The following is a 14926-nucleotide window of genomic DNA, read 5'->3' on the forward strand; positions in this document are numbered from 1 at the left end:
AACTCAGTGTTCATAGCCAAATACCTACCAACCACTACACTAATGCCCTACTTTTCATATTCGTCTATTATTCTCCTTATTCCGTATTCCGTATTATTCTCCTTTAGCCTTTGTTTCGTACAAAAAGAGGGGCGGATCGTGTTGATCATTTATGTATATTTTGCTTCAGTCGGCTCGTCTAAATCGAATTCACCATTTTTCTCAATCATTAGCTTGGTCCGGCTATAATAGTTTCGGCCAATATTTTGTTCAGTTCCTGTCGACTTCGATGCTTAGACCAATCTAACTAATGAGTTCTCGAATTAGGTGATCATACTTTCCACTTTTTCCACGACTGCGCGCCCTTATTCCGAGCGTTGTTGTAGCGTTATATGCCACTGACCACACGCAACATCTGCGTATGTATTACCGCAAGGCGGCGTTTATTGTCTTAAGTAAACGCTCAGCACTCCGAACCATAGAGCTTGACAAGACGGACGATACGGCAATGTATTTTGAATTTGAGATATTTATTGACGCGTTAATAATAAAGAACGCTAATTATTGGGCGCCACTTTAATCAAGTTGCACTGATTTTACGTCTCATAATGCAATTGGGAAATGCTAAAATTTTTCACTTCTCTTCCGAATCGCTTTTGTGACCATATGGGAAGATGAATGATTTTCGTTGTGAATGACGCTGTACATTCATCAAATGGCTTTTTATCACTCTAACGACCGTTGATTATGACCCATCGTCATCAAGCAAGTCCCCTATACAGGTCATTCTTGATATAGTACTGCCTCGAATGAACTTCTCATGTAAACATGAAGCATGAAGCTTGAAGCGCCAAGTTTGTTGTGCTCGACACAAATTCCGGGGTTTCATTACAATTCCGAAGGTAGTTATGGTTGAGATCAGTTGCTTCTTTTACTCTTTTCTTTTGTCCTTCCTTTACTTCTTACAAAACCATAAAAAGGCCAAAATTCCGTACAATGATTATCAAATATTGGCTGTATTGATAATTAGCCTAGGAAGACGTTTACTTTATGCTCCATTTTCTGTGGAAATAAACAATGCCTCGCTAAGTGTTTGTAGCACGTGGAGCATCAAAGTTCTGCAGATGCATACAAACTAAAACTCTGCAACTCCAATAATAATACGAAAAACCGCAAACGGATATGAGCTCCCAAATAAAAAATTGACGGTGTCTATTAAGATTTGCATAACTTTGGCATTGAATATTTATTATCGTTAGCCAAGTCGAATCTTACATAACTTCTAAGCTTCCTAATTATAATGCAATATCGTCACATATCATACGAATGATCTTGAACACAAAACCACCCAAGTACATACTTATTCACGATAAATAAATCTTATCAAAAACCGATTATATCATCACGAAAAGCTCATCAATAATGTTTTTTCTTCGGACGGATGGCGACCTCTAAAGTCACTTTCGCCCACACAAAGCCAAACCCGAACTTACTTCAAATTAATACATACCTTTTGCAAGAGACACATGCATAAATTACCCAGGCCATGTATTTTGCATTAAATATTTAATAAACAATAAGGGAGGCGTCATATGTATGTGCATGTTACAAGTGCAGACATGAGTAATCGCTATATCATTATCATAGAGTAATGACTCCATGTATTTGATCATGACACCAAAAGCACACAATGTAAATAAAGACTTCATTGATTTCCGATCAACTCGTAATTTAATGCAATCCGAGACATTTGTTGAAAAGAAGTTGTAATTGGACAATGGAAACACGCGGGCAAAACAAAAGCTCATAAACTGCTGGTCGAGGTGGTCACTCCGGGCTTGCAAGTGATCAATTGCGTCGACTCAATCGGGCGGGCGATCCATTGATTTCCATCAGGTGAGAACTTCACCTTCTTTCAGGGACCTTGAAAGTTGGATTTCGCTGTCACATTTGACACGAGCCACATACTAATCCAGCTAATTTTCTCAGTACAATGGTAGTTCTGTTTTATCGCTTATTAGTAGTTACATAGGCCATTAACGTAGTAGGAGAACCCGTTATGGTATAAGTTAAGGCAAGAGGGTGTTCACAAGAAAAGCTACTTGAAATTAACACGTATTTACTGATTAAGGGAACCCCACTTGTACAACACGTTTTTAAATGGTTGTTTTCCAAGTTATCCCAATGTTTTGTAAGCGCATTTTTAATATTTCAACAATTCATCTCTTTCCATTAAATATATGGATACCTAGGTCTCCTGACACAACTCGGAACAATAGATTGAAGATAATTATTTTCCAAGAAAATAAACTAATGACTATCGTCACCCCTTGAAGTATAACCATTACGAACATATTTAAGGTAAATAATTTCTTAAGATACATTTTCCACTTTTTAAGGTTTTGTGTAAAACAAAACCTTATTAAAATCGATTCAATGTCTGTCTGTCTGTCACACGCATTTTTCTGCAAAATGGCTAAACCGATCCGAACGAAATTTGGTGGACAGATGGGAACTATGAAATCCCACGCATACAGCGAGTGGCATAAATTTAGGTGGAGTTTAAAGGGGGGCTCCCCATACATGCAAAGGGGGGATTGAAAATTTTTTTTCCCCGGATATAGTTGTGTAAGGTATTAAATGAAAGGTCTCGATTTGTACTTTCCGAAACTGGCATTAGTTTTGGCATAAATTGCAAAGTGCGTGAGTAAGGAGTCAAATTGTACGCACTTGAAGTGAGACAGGACCCATTTTCGGAAACTACCCAACCTAAAAATCCGAAAAAAATCAAGGTGGTGCGCCTAGATGAAATGTAGGCCTCAAAATATGTCCCATCTCGATATCTGCTCAAATAAACTTACTAACAGTATATTACTACTTTTTAGAAATTTACTGAAAAAGCCCCCTTAAATTCATCGTAGGACCTCTGAATTTTGTACCAACATAGGCGACAATATTTCGTGTATATCTGCTAAATGTCATGGAAATCAGCCAATTAACGCCAAAGTTATAGCAGTTCAAACTTAGCAATTTCGCGCGAGTTTACTGCTTCCAAAGCCATGCAAATCAGATGCTGACGTTATAATTACCGGCAATAATTGACATTCGCGTGGAATATTAAAGTCACATTTACGAAGAATCTATTTATCTGCAGCCGTTTTTAAGGTTTTGTGTAAAACACTTATGTGAAATCTAATCTTCGAGAGATGTCCTATTCCGGTATCTGCTCAAAAAATTTACTAATAGTATATTATCAACTTTTAGAAATAGACTAAAAAACTCCCCTTAAGTTCATCCTAAGTGTACTAAATTTTGCACCGACATAGAGGACAGCCATACAGCATACACATGCCAAGCTTCATGAAAATCCAACTATTAGTGGGAAAGTTATAGCAGTTCAAACTTATCAATTTCGTGCTAATTAACAGCATCCTAAGCCATACAAATAAGATGCTGACGTCATAATTAACGAGAATAATTGAAATTCCAGTGAAATATTAAAATTCCATTCAAGAAGAATCTAATTCTCCCTAGCCCTTTTTTATATTTGATGCTGGTTAAATTGTTTTCATTCGCTAATAATATTAAACTCAGAGCGTGAAGCGTATGAGGGTGACCATTATCAACACAGGGGTTTCCATCAGATGATTTATTTAAATCGCTTTGTAGAAAATAGAGGAATGGAATGGAATTTTTAGCTATATTACACGGAGCTGTCGTGCACTCGTCGCTCCTCACATCTTTCTCTTTTTCTTCAGCCTTCAGTTCACAAGCGGGGTCGGCTCGTGATGATCGGTTTCGTCATTTTATTTTATCAAATGCCTGATCAGGATGTAGTCGCGAGACCTTTAAATCCCCATCCAGCGTATCAAGCCACCATTGTTTTGGCCGGTTTTTTTTGCTTACCATTGCTTTCGATGTTCTGATCAATACTGGTTGTTGAATTCTCGTTAGCGTGAATTACGTGACCACACCATCGAAAACGCCTCTCTTGCAGTTTTTCCACAATCGATGCAAACCCATATCGATCGCGGATATCCTCATTTTAGACGTAATCAAAACGTGTCACGCCACCAGTGCAATGCAACATCTTCGTCCCCATTACCGCAAGACGACGTTCATTACCCTTTATAGTCGGCCAACACTCAGAACTATAGAGAGTGGCAGACGGACGACATTGCAGTAAATTTTAGATTTGGGACGTGCGCTGATACGTCGATCACAAAGAACACCAGTTGGGGAATGCCACTTCATCCAGGTTGCATTAATGCGTGAAACAATTTCATTACACAGTTCTCCATTGGCTGATAGCGTTGACTCGAGATTTTTAAATCGCTGAGTTCTGGCAATGGCAGTAACCTCCCCTTCGGGTTACTTAAATCGCTCAGTTCTGGCAATGGCAGTAACCTGCCCAGAACTGAACGATTTCAATATCTCGGGTCAATGCTATAAGCCAATGGAGAACTACGTTATGCTCCTCACATAGGGAAACACAAAACCTTTTATACCTGAAGCGTCAAGCTTCCGGTTTCCCAACTTGTTTGTAAAGGTTTTAAGCAAGGCAAAACGAACGGTTTGTGTGTGATCATTCGTAGAACTACATAGAAGCGGAGGTTCTATCTAATTTAAAGTACAAAGCCATGACCAACTCCTAAGTGGAGTATTATACTGAGTGGCCCGTTCACGATGGTAGAAATTGTAATGGTCGAAGTACCACTTGTTTTGGGGAAAGTTGGTCCAGGGAATGATCACTCTATTTTTTACCGTTACAGAGTTATAGCGTTTTTAATGAATAGTGTCGCAAAGCTGGTCTTTCCCGAAAAAATTACAATTTTCTACTCCCTCAACCATTTAATCCAAAATTTGACACCAAAACACATAAAATTTCTTATCCATGGATATTATCACTTCGAAGGTATAACTGATTAAATTTTAAAGAAATTTCAAAATCGATTTATTATCTAAATTTCAATATGCATTATTGTAACGGTAATTTAAACTTATAAGCCTGCAAAGTTGTAAGTTGCCTCATTATGTTAGCTTTCAAATAACATCTAAAATTTATGGGTTTAATCTTGGAAGGTTTAGGAATATTACGCGTTAAATCCAAGCACGCACGGTCTTGATATTAAGCAAATTCACTTAAATATGATAATTTTAATGCAAACAATGGAAAATTTAAATTTACCATAATTAAGCCCATCATTCATTATATGTCATTTGAAAGCTAACATAATGAGAAAATTTTTATCAACTATGCAGTTACCGTCTGCGAGGATTCATCTGAAGTGGGTCTTGCCACGAACCCACACCAATGTGGTGACTGTAAATATGCCAATATGGCAGGCAGAGCTCCTTCTGGGCTCAAGCGTGAAATTGTGATGTATAACTAGGGTGCTGTGCTCCTTAGTTCTTATAGGGTTTAGGTGGACTTCGCAAGCACCAGTAGGTGGTTTTAGAAACGTAATTCAACTCCCTCCAGGACTTTCCGAGCTGCTTGCACTCATTCTTTACTGTTCCGAACATGTGTTTTGAGGAACCCATTTCTCAGCCATTTTGCGATGGTGAATTCCACTGCATTGCATAACCAGCAATGGAGTTGCATAACCAGCAATGGTTGTGCGCAGTCGCGGATGAAAATGCAGTATCTCTCGTTCTATTTGTTTGACTTTGATCTAAGGGTCTGGTATTTTTTTTTCAAAAAACCGATTTTCTAAAGACACTTTTTTCATATAGTATATTCCTGTAGAAAGAACATACAGTACTGGGCAAAAAATCCGGTCAGTTAAATGTGCCCTGCTTAATCTCGCCTAAGTCCGTTATTTTAATTTTAATTGACAAGCAGTTTTTTTTTTGTTGAATAAATACAGATGTGAAGAAAATATTTGCACCGTTAGATTGTAGTTTCTCGCAGTGGTAAGTTTTTGAAGTGCGTTAATTACAAAAAACAACAAAAACAGTTAGAATGAGAGATATCGACAAAGGGGAAATATTTCCGTTATTTCATAAAAAATATAGTACACAACAAATAGCGGTCGCTGTGGCTTTAGACAGTCCTCTGTAGCTGATTTTTGAAAAAAATTCCGGGGCACTGAGTCTACTGTTCGGAAGCGAGGTTCTGGACGGCCGAGAAAGACTACATCAGCCCAAGACAGATTGGTGCGGTGATTCTGCCTGCGGGATCGGTTTAAAAGCTCATCGGACATTAAAAAAGAGCTCAAAGATGCAATTGAGACAGAAATTGATGCATCAATGGCTCGTCGAGGGCTCAGAGAGGGCGGATTTTATGGCCGACGTTCCGCAAAGAGGACTTTTTTAAATGGAAGAATGCGGAAGCAATGCAAGCAATATTTATGGGTAAAGGACCATGGAAATTGGACCCTGGAACAGTGGCAAACTAATAATTTCGTAATATTCTTCCATGAACCCCAATTTAATATTTTTGGGTCGGATTGGATCCACCACGTATGGAGAATATCAGGTGAGCGATACAGTGGGAAATGTGTTCAGACCACAGTGCGCCAGCCGGTGAGCAGGATGATCTGGGGCTACTTTTCGTTTTATGGTGTGAAAGGACTTTCATTAATTTATAGAAGAGTCAATGGTGCAGTCCATAAGCGAATCTTGGAGAAGCATCTGATACCTTGAATTAAAAACCAGTATCAGTATTCAAGTGAGGTCAACTTTCAAGACGATTCTGCAGCCTATCACAGGTCCCACATTGTAAGTAATAATTTTTTTCATTTTCTCTAGCTGTTTTTTAAGAAGTATTGAAGGCTTTCCAATTTGGCCTTTTTTGCTTTGGAAGTGCGCAACTTTCTGGCTGAAAACTCAGTAAAGCAGCTAACTTGGCCCGGGAACAACCCGGATTTAAAGCCCATGGGAAACTTGTGGGGACTAATGAAGAGAAAAGCATCTAACAACAGCCGAAAAGCCAACATGAGCTTGATTTAATCCTCTTAAGGACGTAGAATGATGAGATTGACCTGCAGATTCTGGACAATGTTATTTCATCAATGTCAGCTAGGATTTGAGCCGTAATTAAGGCAAAAGGAGGTGCAACGAAATACCAATTAAACGTTTATGAGTTTATTGTTTAGTTATTAAGTAAAAGAAAAAAAATTCTTTTGATACGACGAGTTTTGTGATTGATATGAAACATAAACCTAATTTACCTATTTTTCATAAAAGAGACTAATTTTGAATAAAAGTTCCTCCTGAAAAATTTTACAAAGGATTTTCTCTCCAAACAACTATTTTTAGTGCAGTATCAGCTCGATATTTTTTCTCAAAAAGCAGATTTTCGTACTGATCGGATTTTTTTGCCCAGCACTGTATATTTAGCAGTCTGCGTTCACCCACTAATTTTTTTTAAAGAGCCCATCATTTGTTTAATTTTTGCTGGAATCTTCATTCAAAACGTTTTTCAACACCAACTTGCATGAAATCGTTTGCTGACCTTTTTTTTCCAAATGATCCCGTAGATGATCTATGGGAATGAGGTGTGATGATTGTGCCGGTGTTCGGAGTTGCCTGGGAGCGTGGTACAGCAATCTCGTACGATCCCTGCTGTATGACTAGGGTCTTGGTCATGCTGAATCAAAAAGGTGTCATCAAGCCCTAACATTCTCGCACTCATTTAGCCATTGTATTTTGTATAAATTCAAGCTTTCCGACACCATGACTACCCATACACCCCCAAGTGATCACATCTCCACTACTATATGTCACTGTTTTGTTTTTCATAGGCTGTACAGGCTTTCCTATAAACGAGCTTCCTAGCCTTGATATACAAAATTTACTTTCACGGCAGAAAATAACTCTTTTCCAGAACTCGATAGGTTCATTTACACGTTCCTTTGCAAAGCTTAATGTTTTTAGTCTATTATCTGTGAATAGAAATGACTTCTTCAAATGATCCCATAGATCCCCTAGAAACCCGGCTTTTTTCTTTTCTTCTATTTTTGTTCAAAATTTTGCGTATGGTGTCAGGACATATTTTTTTAAAAAAAATTGTCGGCAGTATCTTCACATATTTTAGATAAGAGTTGTTTTTACTTCCATCTAGCTGATGGTATCACATTTTTTTCTATCTGGTAGGATTAGAGGGCGGCCAGTGCGAAGTTTAGAAACGCAACCACACGTCCCTTTGAAATTATGTATAACTTTCTTCACAGATGAATATTGACGACCAATATCTTTAGGAATTTGTCGTAAACTGTTGCCATTTTTCCAAAATTGAACAATAGTTTGTCGCTCACTAACACGAATTTCACATCTTTTATTTTGCATTATTAAAAGGTACTTTTTCCCTAAAAAAATTCAAATGATATATTTTTCAACACTTTAGGAAGTCAGCCGATAGTGAAAATCATTTACTTACACTTTATTTTTTTATTTATTATACAACCGGATTTGAAATAGTGATAAATTCAAATGCTAACAAGTCAAAGCATACTTTTTCTGCTAAAAAAAAACCGTTGTGTTTGTATATGATTGCATTTAATTTTTAAGGTTTTATGTAAAACAAAATTTTGAAAGCACGCGCATATTACGAACTTTTAATTGCGTTTTTGTCGATACTAGGTTTTTTGAACTGGTTGACATGATTGTGAAAAATTTAATCATCCGATTTGGCTCAAATTTTGAAGGATTGATATACACACAAGTAGTTATAGCTCGAGCCAAAATTATGAATTTCCCTTCATATTTAATTGTGTTCTTACCGACAAAACTGCCAATGCCACAATTTGATGCAAAATTCTTGATTCTAGTGTGGACTATAGTGTCCACCTTCTCCTCCACTTCGATTTTTTTTTCAAAGTTTGCAGAGCTAAGATATGGTGTTTACCAGTTATTACGGCCATATAGGGGGTTTAGTTATAAATAATGGTCTTCCAAACCTCTTTTTGCTCAAAAGTGGTAAGTCCATCTCCCTTCTTCTATCTCTTATTTTCAACAAAATCATTTTCCCGGCTTGTGGAGAGAGGCTCTCATCATCCCCATACACAAAAGTGGCGATCGTACGCTTGCGGAGAATTAACGTCCCATTTACCTCCTCTCCTCCTGTTCCAAAATCCTGGAAAAATATGTCAGTAACTGGTTGTCCGCCCACTTTGATCAGCACATAGTGAAAGAGCAAAATGGCTTCGTTAAACGTAGGTCCACTACCTCGAACCTGCTTGACTTTACCAACTTTGCCGCCAAATGTCTAAATTCACGGCAAGAAGTACATACCATTTACACTGACTTCGCTAAAGCCTTCGACACTGTAAATCACAAGATACTTCTATCCAAACTCTCGTCTCTAAACTTTCCCATATCACTTATTTTATGACTTGCCTCTTACCTTTCCAACCGATCCTGCCGCGTCTCTTTTAATCGCTGTACTTCCCCCTTGTTTTCCTCCTCTGGCGACTCATAGGGGAATTCTGGGTCCCTTGTTATTTTTATCTTTTATTAACGACCTTCCTCCCCTCCTTACTTGTCCCTGTTTGCTCTATGCAGACGACCTTAAGCTGTTTTCCGCTAAATCGTCGACTAATGGCTTAGCGCTAAACGTCAGAAAGTGTCACTCTATATGCTACTCCCTAAAATCCTCACCGACTTCTTTCTCCTACTCTCTTAACAGGCATTCCTTATCCTGCATAAATTCCACTCAAGCCCTCGGAATTACTTTCGACAATAAGCTCCGCTTTGGCACCCATTGCCTCGATGTCATCAATCGAGCTGCAAAATTGTCAGGCTTTATTCTTCGCTCCTCCTCTGATTTTGACTCCATCCAACCCTCCTTAGCTGTCTTCAATTCCCTCGTAAGGAACACCCTCGAGTATTGTTCTGTGATCTGGTCTCCCTCCCGTAACTGTGATTATCTTGCCCTTGAAAATGTGCAACGTAAATTCACCTGTTCCCTCTTCTTTAAGAAAAGCTTCCCTCGTGTGGATTACCCCTCCCGCCTCCGCTTTCTGAACCTTCCCCTCCAAAAACAGTGTAGATCCTATCTGGATCTATGTGCATTTTTTAAACTTTCCTCCGGTCTGATGGATTGCTCCGCCGCTGACAACATCACCTGCCGTCCTGCGTCTTATAACACACGTAGCACAGACATTTTCAACGTACCCTTCGCAGAGCTCGAAATCTATTTTCATTCCCCGATTCCTAGACTTTGACGAAATTAAAACATAGAACAGCTTGGTCCTTTGAACTTCTCAACTTTAAGTGGTATCAAACGTAAGATAAGTTTTTTAGTTTCTCCTCCTCCTGAGGACAATAATCAATTGGAGTTTTTTCTGTTTGTTGTCCGTTAAATTAAATAAATAAATTAATAGATAAACCTTTCTATGGAAAAGAGGTTCTTAAAAAATAGTTAAAAGATACGTGAAGGTCCCCTTCAATAGATTTAATAGCAAAACACAATAAATTTTGTACTCTTCGATATAAAAAAATCTTGTATAGGGAAACAACACATTTTTCCAAAATGAAAAGAATTTGCTTAAATGCGTCCTTTTGCCCTTTCTTTTCTACATCTTATTTTTTGTAATCCATACTTTGTATGAATAACACAATATGATCAATATGTGATGATGGCAACATTCATGGCGATAGCAACCGAATTCTTGGTGAAAAATACTGTTCAACCAAAATACCAACCATTTTTTTCGCAGTAGAATCCAATTTTGGCGATTTGTGACCCATGGGATTCAATGGCATTACCCTCATATTTCATTATTCAGGCATATGAAAGATAACTGGAGAGACGAAGTAGTTTGAGTCTGTATAGTTTCCGTTTCCGTGATGGTTTTTCAACCACTTTGGATCTCAGAAATTCCGTTTAAATTAATCATATAAATAATTGTTGTCATTTAAACAAATAGCCCGCCTTACAATAAATCCCTCATATTTTTAAATCCATGGATGAAGAAAGCTTTTGGAGCAAAGACACTGAAACGACGAACTGACATATGTATAACTCCTTTTTGAAGCATAGAGAATCCATACAGTTTCTTCTTTACCATTTACATTTCATTTTTAAACGATACTCTACTTTAGTTTCTTGAATTATTTAATGCTTTGGAAATGGTAAGCAGCGAGATCGAAAGACGAATGCCAGCAACCGCGGTTATACATAAAATGTAAATAAATCTTATTGATAATAATTAATTTGTTAATTGAGTTAATTTATACTGTATTTGTGTTTGTAATTTATATTTGTATTGTATAGATTAAGTTAAATTTAAGGATAATGCAGTTAGTAAATTTTAATAATAAACTAGGATTAAGTACCCTATTATTTAGAATGTAAGTTAAAAATATCGAATGAGCAATAGTTATATTCTTGAAATTTGGCGATATTTTAATCTATTCAGAGGAACCTGTTCTATAATCGATAATCCACGAGGACTTGACTTAAGCTTGGTTTTCAATTTGTATATCGCTGTTATGGAGAATTAATTTTCTTAATTTTTTTAAAATGCATATCAGGTCAAGGTGCAGTTTATGCTTAAAAAAGAAATGGGTTACAATAAATTTATTTAAACGGAAATAGAATTGAAAAATTTTATTGAAGGTGCATTTGAAAGTAAAATTATGAATATAGTTAATTTGAGTTTGGCTCTAAAATATGTACACTTCGCCCGTCGCTCCTATTACTTTATTGATAATTTAAAAAAAAAAGTCCTAATATAGTAGAATTACTGGAAAGTGATTCTAGATGACATTTTAAAAATTTGCAATCCAAAATTATCGAAACAAATATTGTCTCCTAAAAAAACTAAAACAAATTGACAACAACGCCCTTATGTGAGAAATCGATTAAATCCTCCAAATATTTTAGGTACGTCGTATGTCGGTAGCCGACAAAAGGAATCACAGGGAGCCCAAACAGGAGAATTCGATGGCATGTTTAGTCAAAGTCTTTAAAAATTATTGAAATGTGGGGCTGTGCGTTATCCTGGTCCAAAGTCCCTAAGTTGTTTTCCCAATATTGATGAATTGCTTCATTCTCTTCAATTCTCATGACGCCCAGCTAATAATTCTTGCTTACTGACTAATATTCCAGCCAAAATTCATGATGCACAACGCCATGAGCACCCCCTTCTTCTATATTTCGACTGAAAACTATGTTGTTTTTCAGTCCACACATTTTTCTTCACACTATATACTTGCAACTCCCTTCCTTCCCTACTTCATGCTTAATTTTAATGAAAGATTAAAGATTAATTTAAGATTTGTTCTTTGAAATTCAACAAAATAATAAATCTCAATAGTCGCTTAAAGATTGATCAATAGTATGTATAGTTGTATTTTTATTTTTTTATAATATACAGTTATTGCAGCAACCAGCTATAATCAGTATTTAAAGTATAATATCCAATAAGAGTTAGAGTTAATTCAAAATTTCATTGAAATAGTTCTCTACCACAAATGATATTCGTAAATCAACCGTTTGCCCCATTTATACCGACATTGATTTCAGACGATTTTTATTCAATATCAATTTAAATTTCTATGTATCTTTTCACGCTGTCATGCATTTTAATGTTGTTTAATTTGAATCCAATCGCTAGATCAAATTTACAAATTTCAAATTATCTTTTATTGTTTTCTTTTCACAGGAGACAGAAAATCCTGAACATGTTGGTGAAGTGTTTCAAGACGAAAAAAATATGGCTGCGATTTTAATGCGACGGCAAGTCGAATCTGGAGATCTTGTAATGGTAAGTTACCAATCAATAATGATCAATAACAATACAAAGGCTTGCACGAGCGCCTTATTAGTTGTATCATGCTTTCTTGTTGTTGGTAATTTTGATAACTGCAATTTAGTTAGTTTGCTAGAGAGACATTCAACATACACGGATTCATGTAATATTCAACAGTAACAAGTATTTGAGACAAGAGGTTGACTGCAGATAGGGGAGGTTTGTGTCGATTTAAATTATTGTATAATTCTGATATTGGTACTGCTTTGCTGGGTTTACAGTGGATCAGGCATCTTGTATTTAAATATCCTCTTGTATAATTTTTCATTGTAAGTGTAGCCTCGGCTTAGATATCACAACTTAACTGATGCCGCTGGGACCTTACTACAACTTGTTATTGTAACCTCCTCTGTTACCGTGACGTTCTGTGAAGTTTGAACCAGAATCCGTCCTTTACGGTTCTGAAGTAACACCAAGACGGCAAGGCGTTATCTCATATGTCGATCCGATATTATTTTAAAATCAACTCTTTTCCATATTTCCGTTTTTTTCGGTTGAACAGTGCCAGGTCATCAACCATTAATGAAGGATTTTTTCTCTAATCTGAATTCATGGAATCTTCCAATCAATAACTTGTTTTTTAAAATTCTATGTAAGGCAAAACCTTATAAAAATCACTTTATCGTCCCTCTGTGTGTTAAACCACCTATCTGCCAGAGCCAATTTTCCCAAAAATGGCTTTAATCTGGTGAGGCAGCGTCTGACGATTTGCCTCTGCCCTGGTAAGAAACCGTAAAGCCGTCATCGCTTCACTTTTTTAATCGTGATATTCGTCAATAGGTCGTCCTCGCCAGCAAATTGTAACCGAAATAATATTGAATTAAAATGACTACCATAAAAAAATGAGTGGTCGCATTTATAACTACTATCCACTTCACCGTCTTTGGGATTGGATGCTCCAAGGACCCTAATTAGCACCGTTTTGATTCCACAAACGCCTAAGACCATGACTGCTGTGGGAAGAGAAGGGGGGGCTGAATACAGCCGGGAAAACGAAGTGCCTGGGGGTTCTCTTTTCTCTCAGTAGCTTTGCAATTGGTATGTAGGGTATCCAAGTCTGGCGATATGGTCCTTTATAGACCAGTGGTCCGTGCAGACCATCATAATCCTATACGCATTTACACGCGTCTGACCTAATAATTCTTGCAATCCGGTATCTTACGGTAGCTTCACGATTTTGCGCAAATGGTGAGCCTTGATCATCTAAAGACAGTATCTATTAAGTAATGTAAGTAAATTCCGCCCCTGACAGTCGCCAATGGGACAAAGACGGTACCCTCCGAGGGACTGTCGAGTCCATCAGCAGCGCATTCCTCCCTATGTTATTATCACTGCGAACCCGAAGGTGAACGACGTTGAGTTTGGTACCCAGGCTGCCCAGCGTGTACCTGCACTATCCTGCCACTGCCTTAATGACCACCTATTGCCGGTCAGAATGGCTATGATACGCTTTAATACAGTCGCGAAGCCTATGCTCGAATCTGGTAGAAATGCACGGAGTTGCCTAGGCGCTTCGTCTAGGATTTTACTATGGCTGGAGGGTTTCCAACTCCTGCAGTCTAACAGCACAGCAAGCTACCACGCATTTAATGTGGACTTCCAGGGGTAGGAAGTGTGGTAGTACATTGAGAGCATTTGCTGGGCAGGACCGCAGCGCCCCGATAACACCTACACATAGGGTCCTATAGATCCCATTAACCTCGGTTGAACTTCTTGCTCAGGTCTGTACATTAGGATGGGCTGAATCACGGCTACGTACATTTGGGGAACCATTCTCGGCGTAAAATACCATATAGCCTTCCTAGCCCTTAGTTCTATGTTCAGTCTCCAATTTAACTTAGGATCAAGGATTACACCCAGATACTTTACATAGGAGGAAAGAACTTATCTTCGTTCATTTAGCAGTGGGAGGTATCATCTAGATGATAAATAACAGTCCGCATCTTGGAGCCCACACCCACTCCTTTCCCAACGCAACCTGCATGATTTTACTCATAATGGATGGAAAGCTCCCTGACACCAATATCACCAAGTCGTCGGTACACGCCACCACCTTCACTCTTACTGTTCAATATCCTCAGAATTTCAACTATCACTACAAAAACTGAGCAACGGAAAGATGATGCTACACTGGGGCGCTTCGTTGCCCACAGCTCTGGTCAAACGGCTGCATTGAGGATCAAATT

The 14926-nt window shown here is 37.8% G+C and overlaps 1 protein-coding gene across 5 annotated transcripts in view; it reads left to right on the top strand.

Annotated features, from left to right (window-relative positions):
* LOC119653542 (A disintegrin and metalloproteinase with thrombospondin motifs 1) overlaps positions 1–14926 on the top strand; it is a 414702-nt gene that overhangs the window by 253733 nt on the left and 146043 nt on the right. For all 5 annotated transcript variants that reach the window (XM_038058225.1, XM_038058222.1, XM_038058226.1 and 2 more), the window contains exon 4: positions 12594–12695. In XM_038058225.1, coding sequence (XP_037914153.1) covers positions 12594–12695 — 102 coding nt within the window. The remainder of the gene's footprint in view (positions 1–12593; positions 12696–14926) is intronic.

Source organism: Hermetia illucens, chromosome 4, assembly GCF_905115235.1.
Source record: "Hermetia illucens chromosome 4, iHerIll2.2.curated.20191125, whole genome shotgun sequence".
NCBI classification, from domain to species: Eukaryota; Metazoa; Arthropoda; class Insecta; order Diptera; family Stratiomyidae; genus Hermetia; species Hermetia illucens.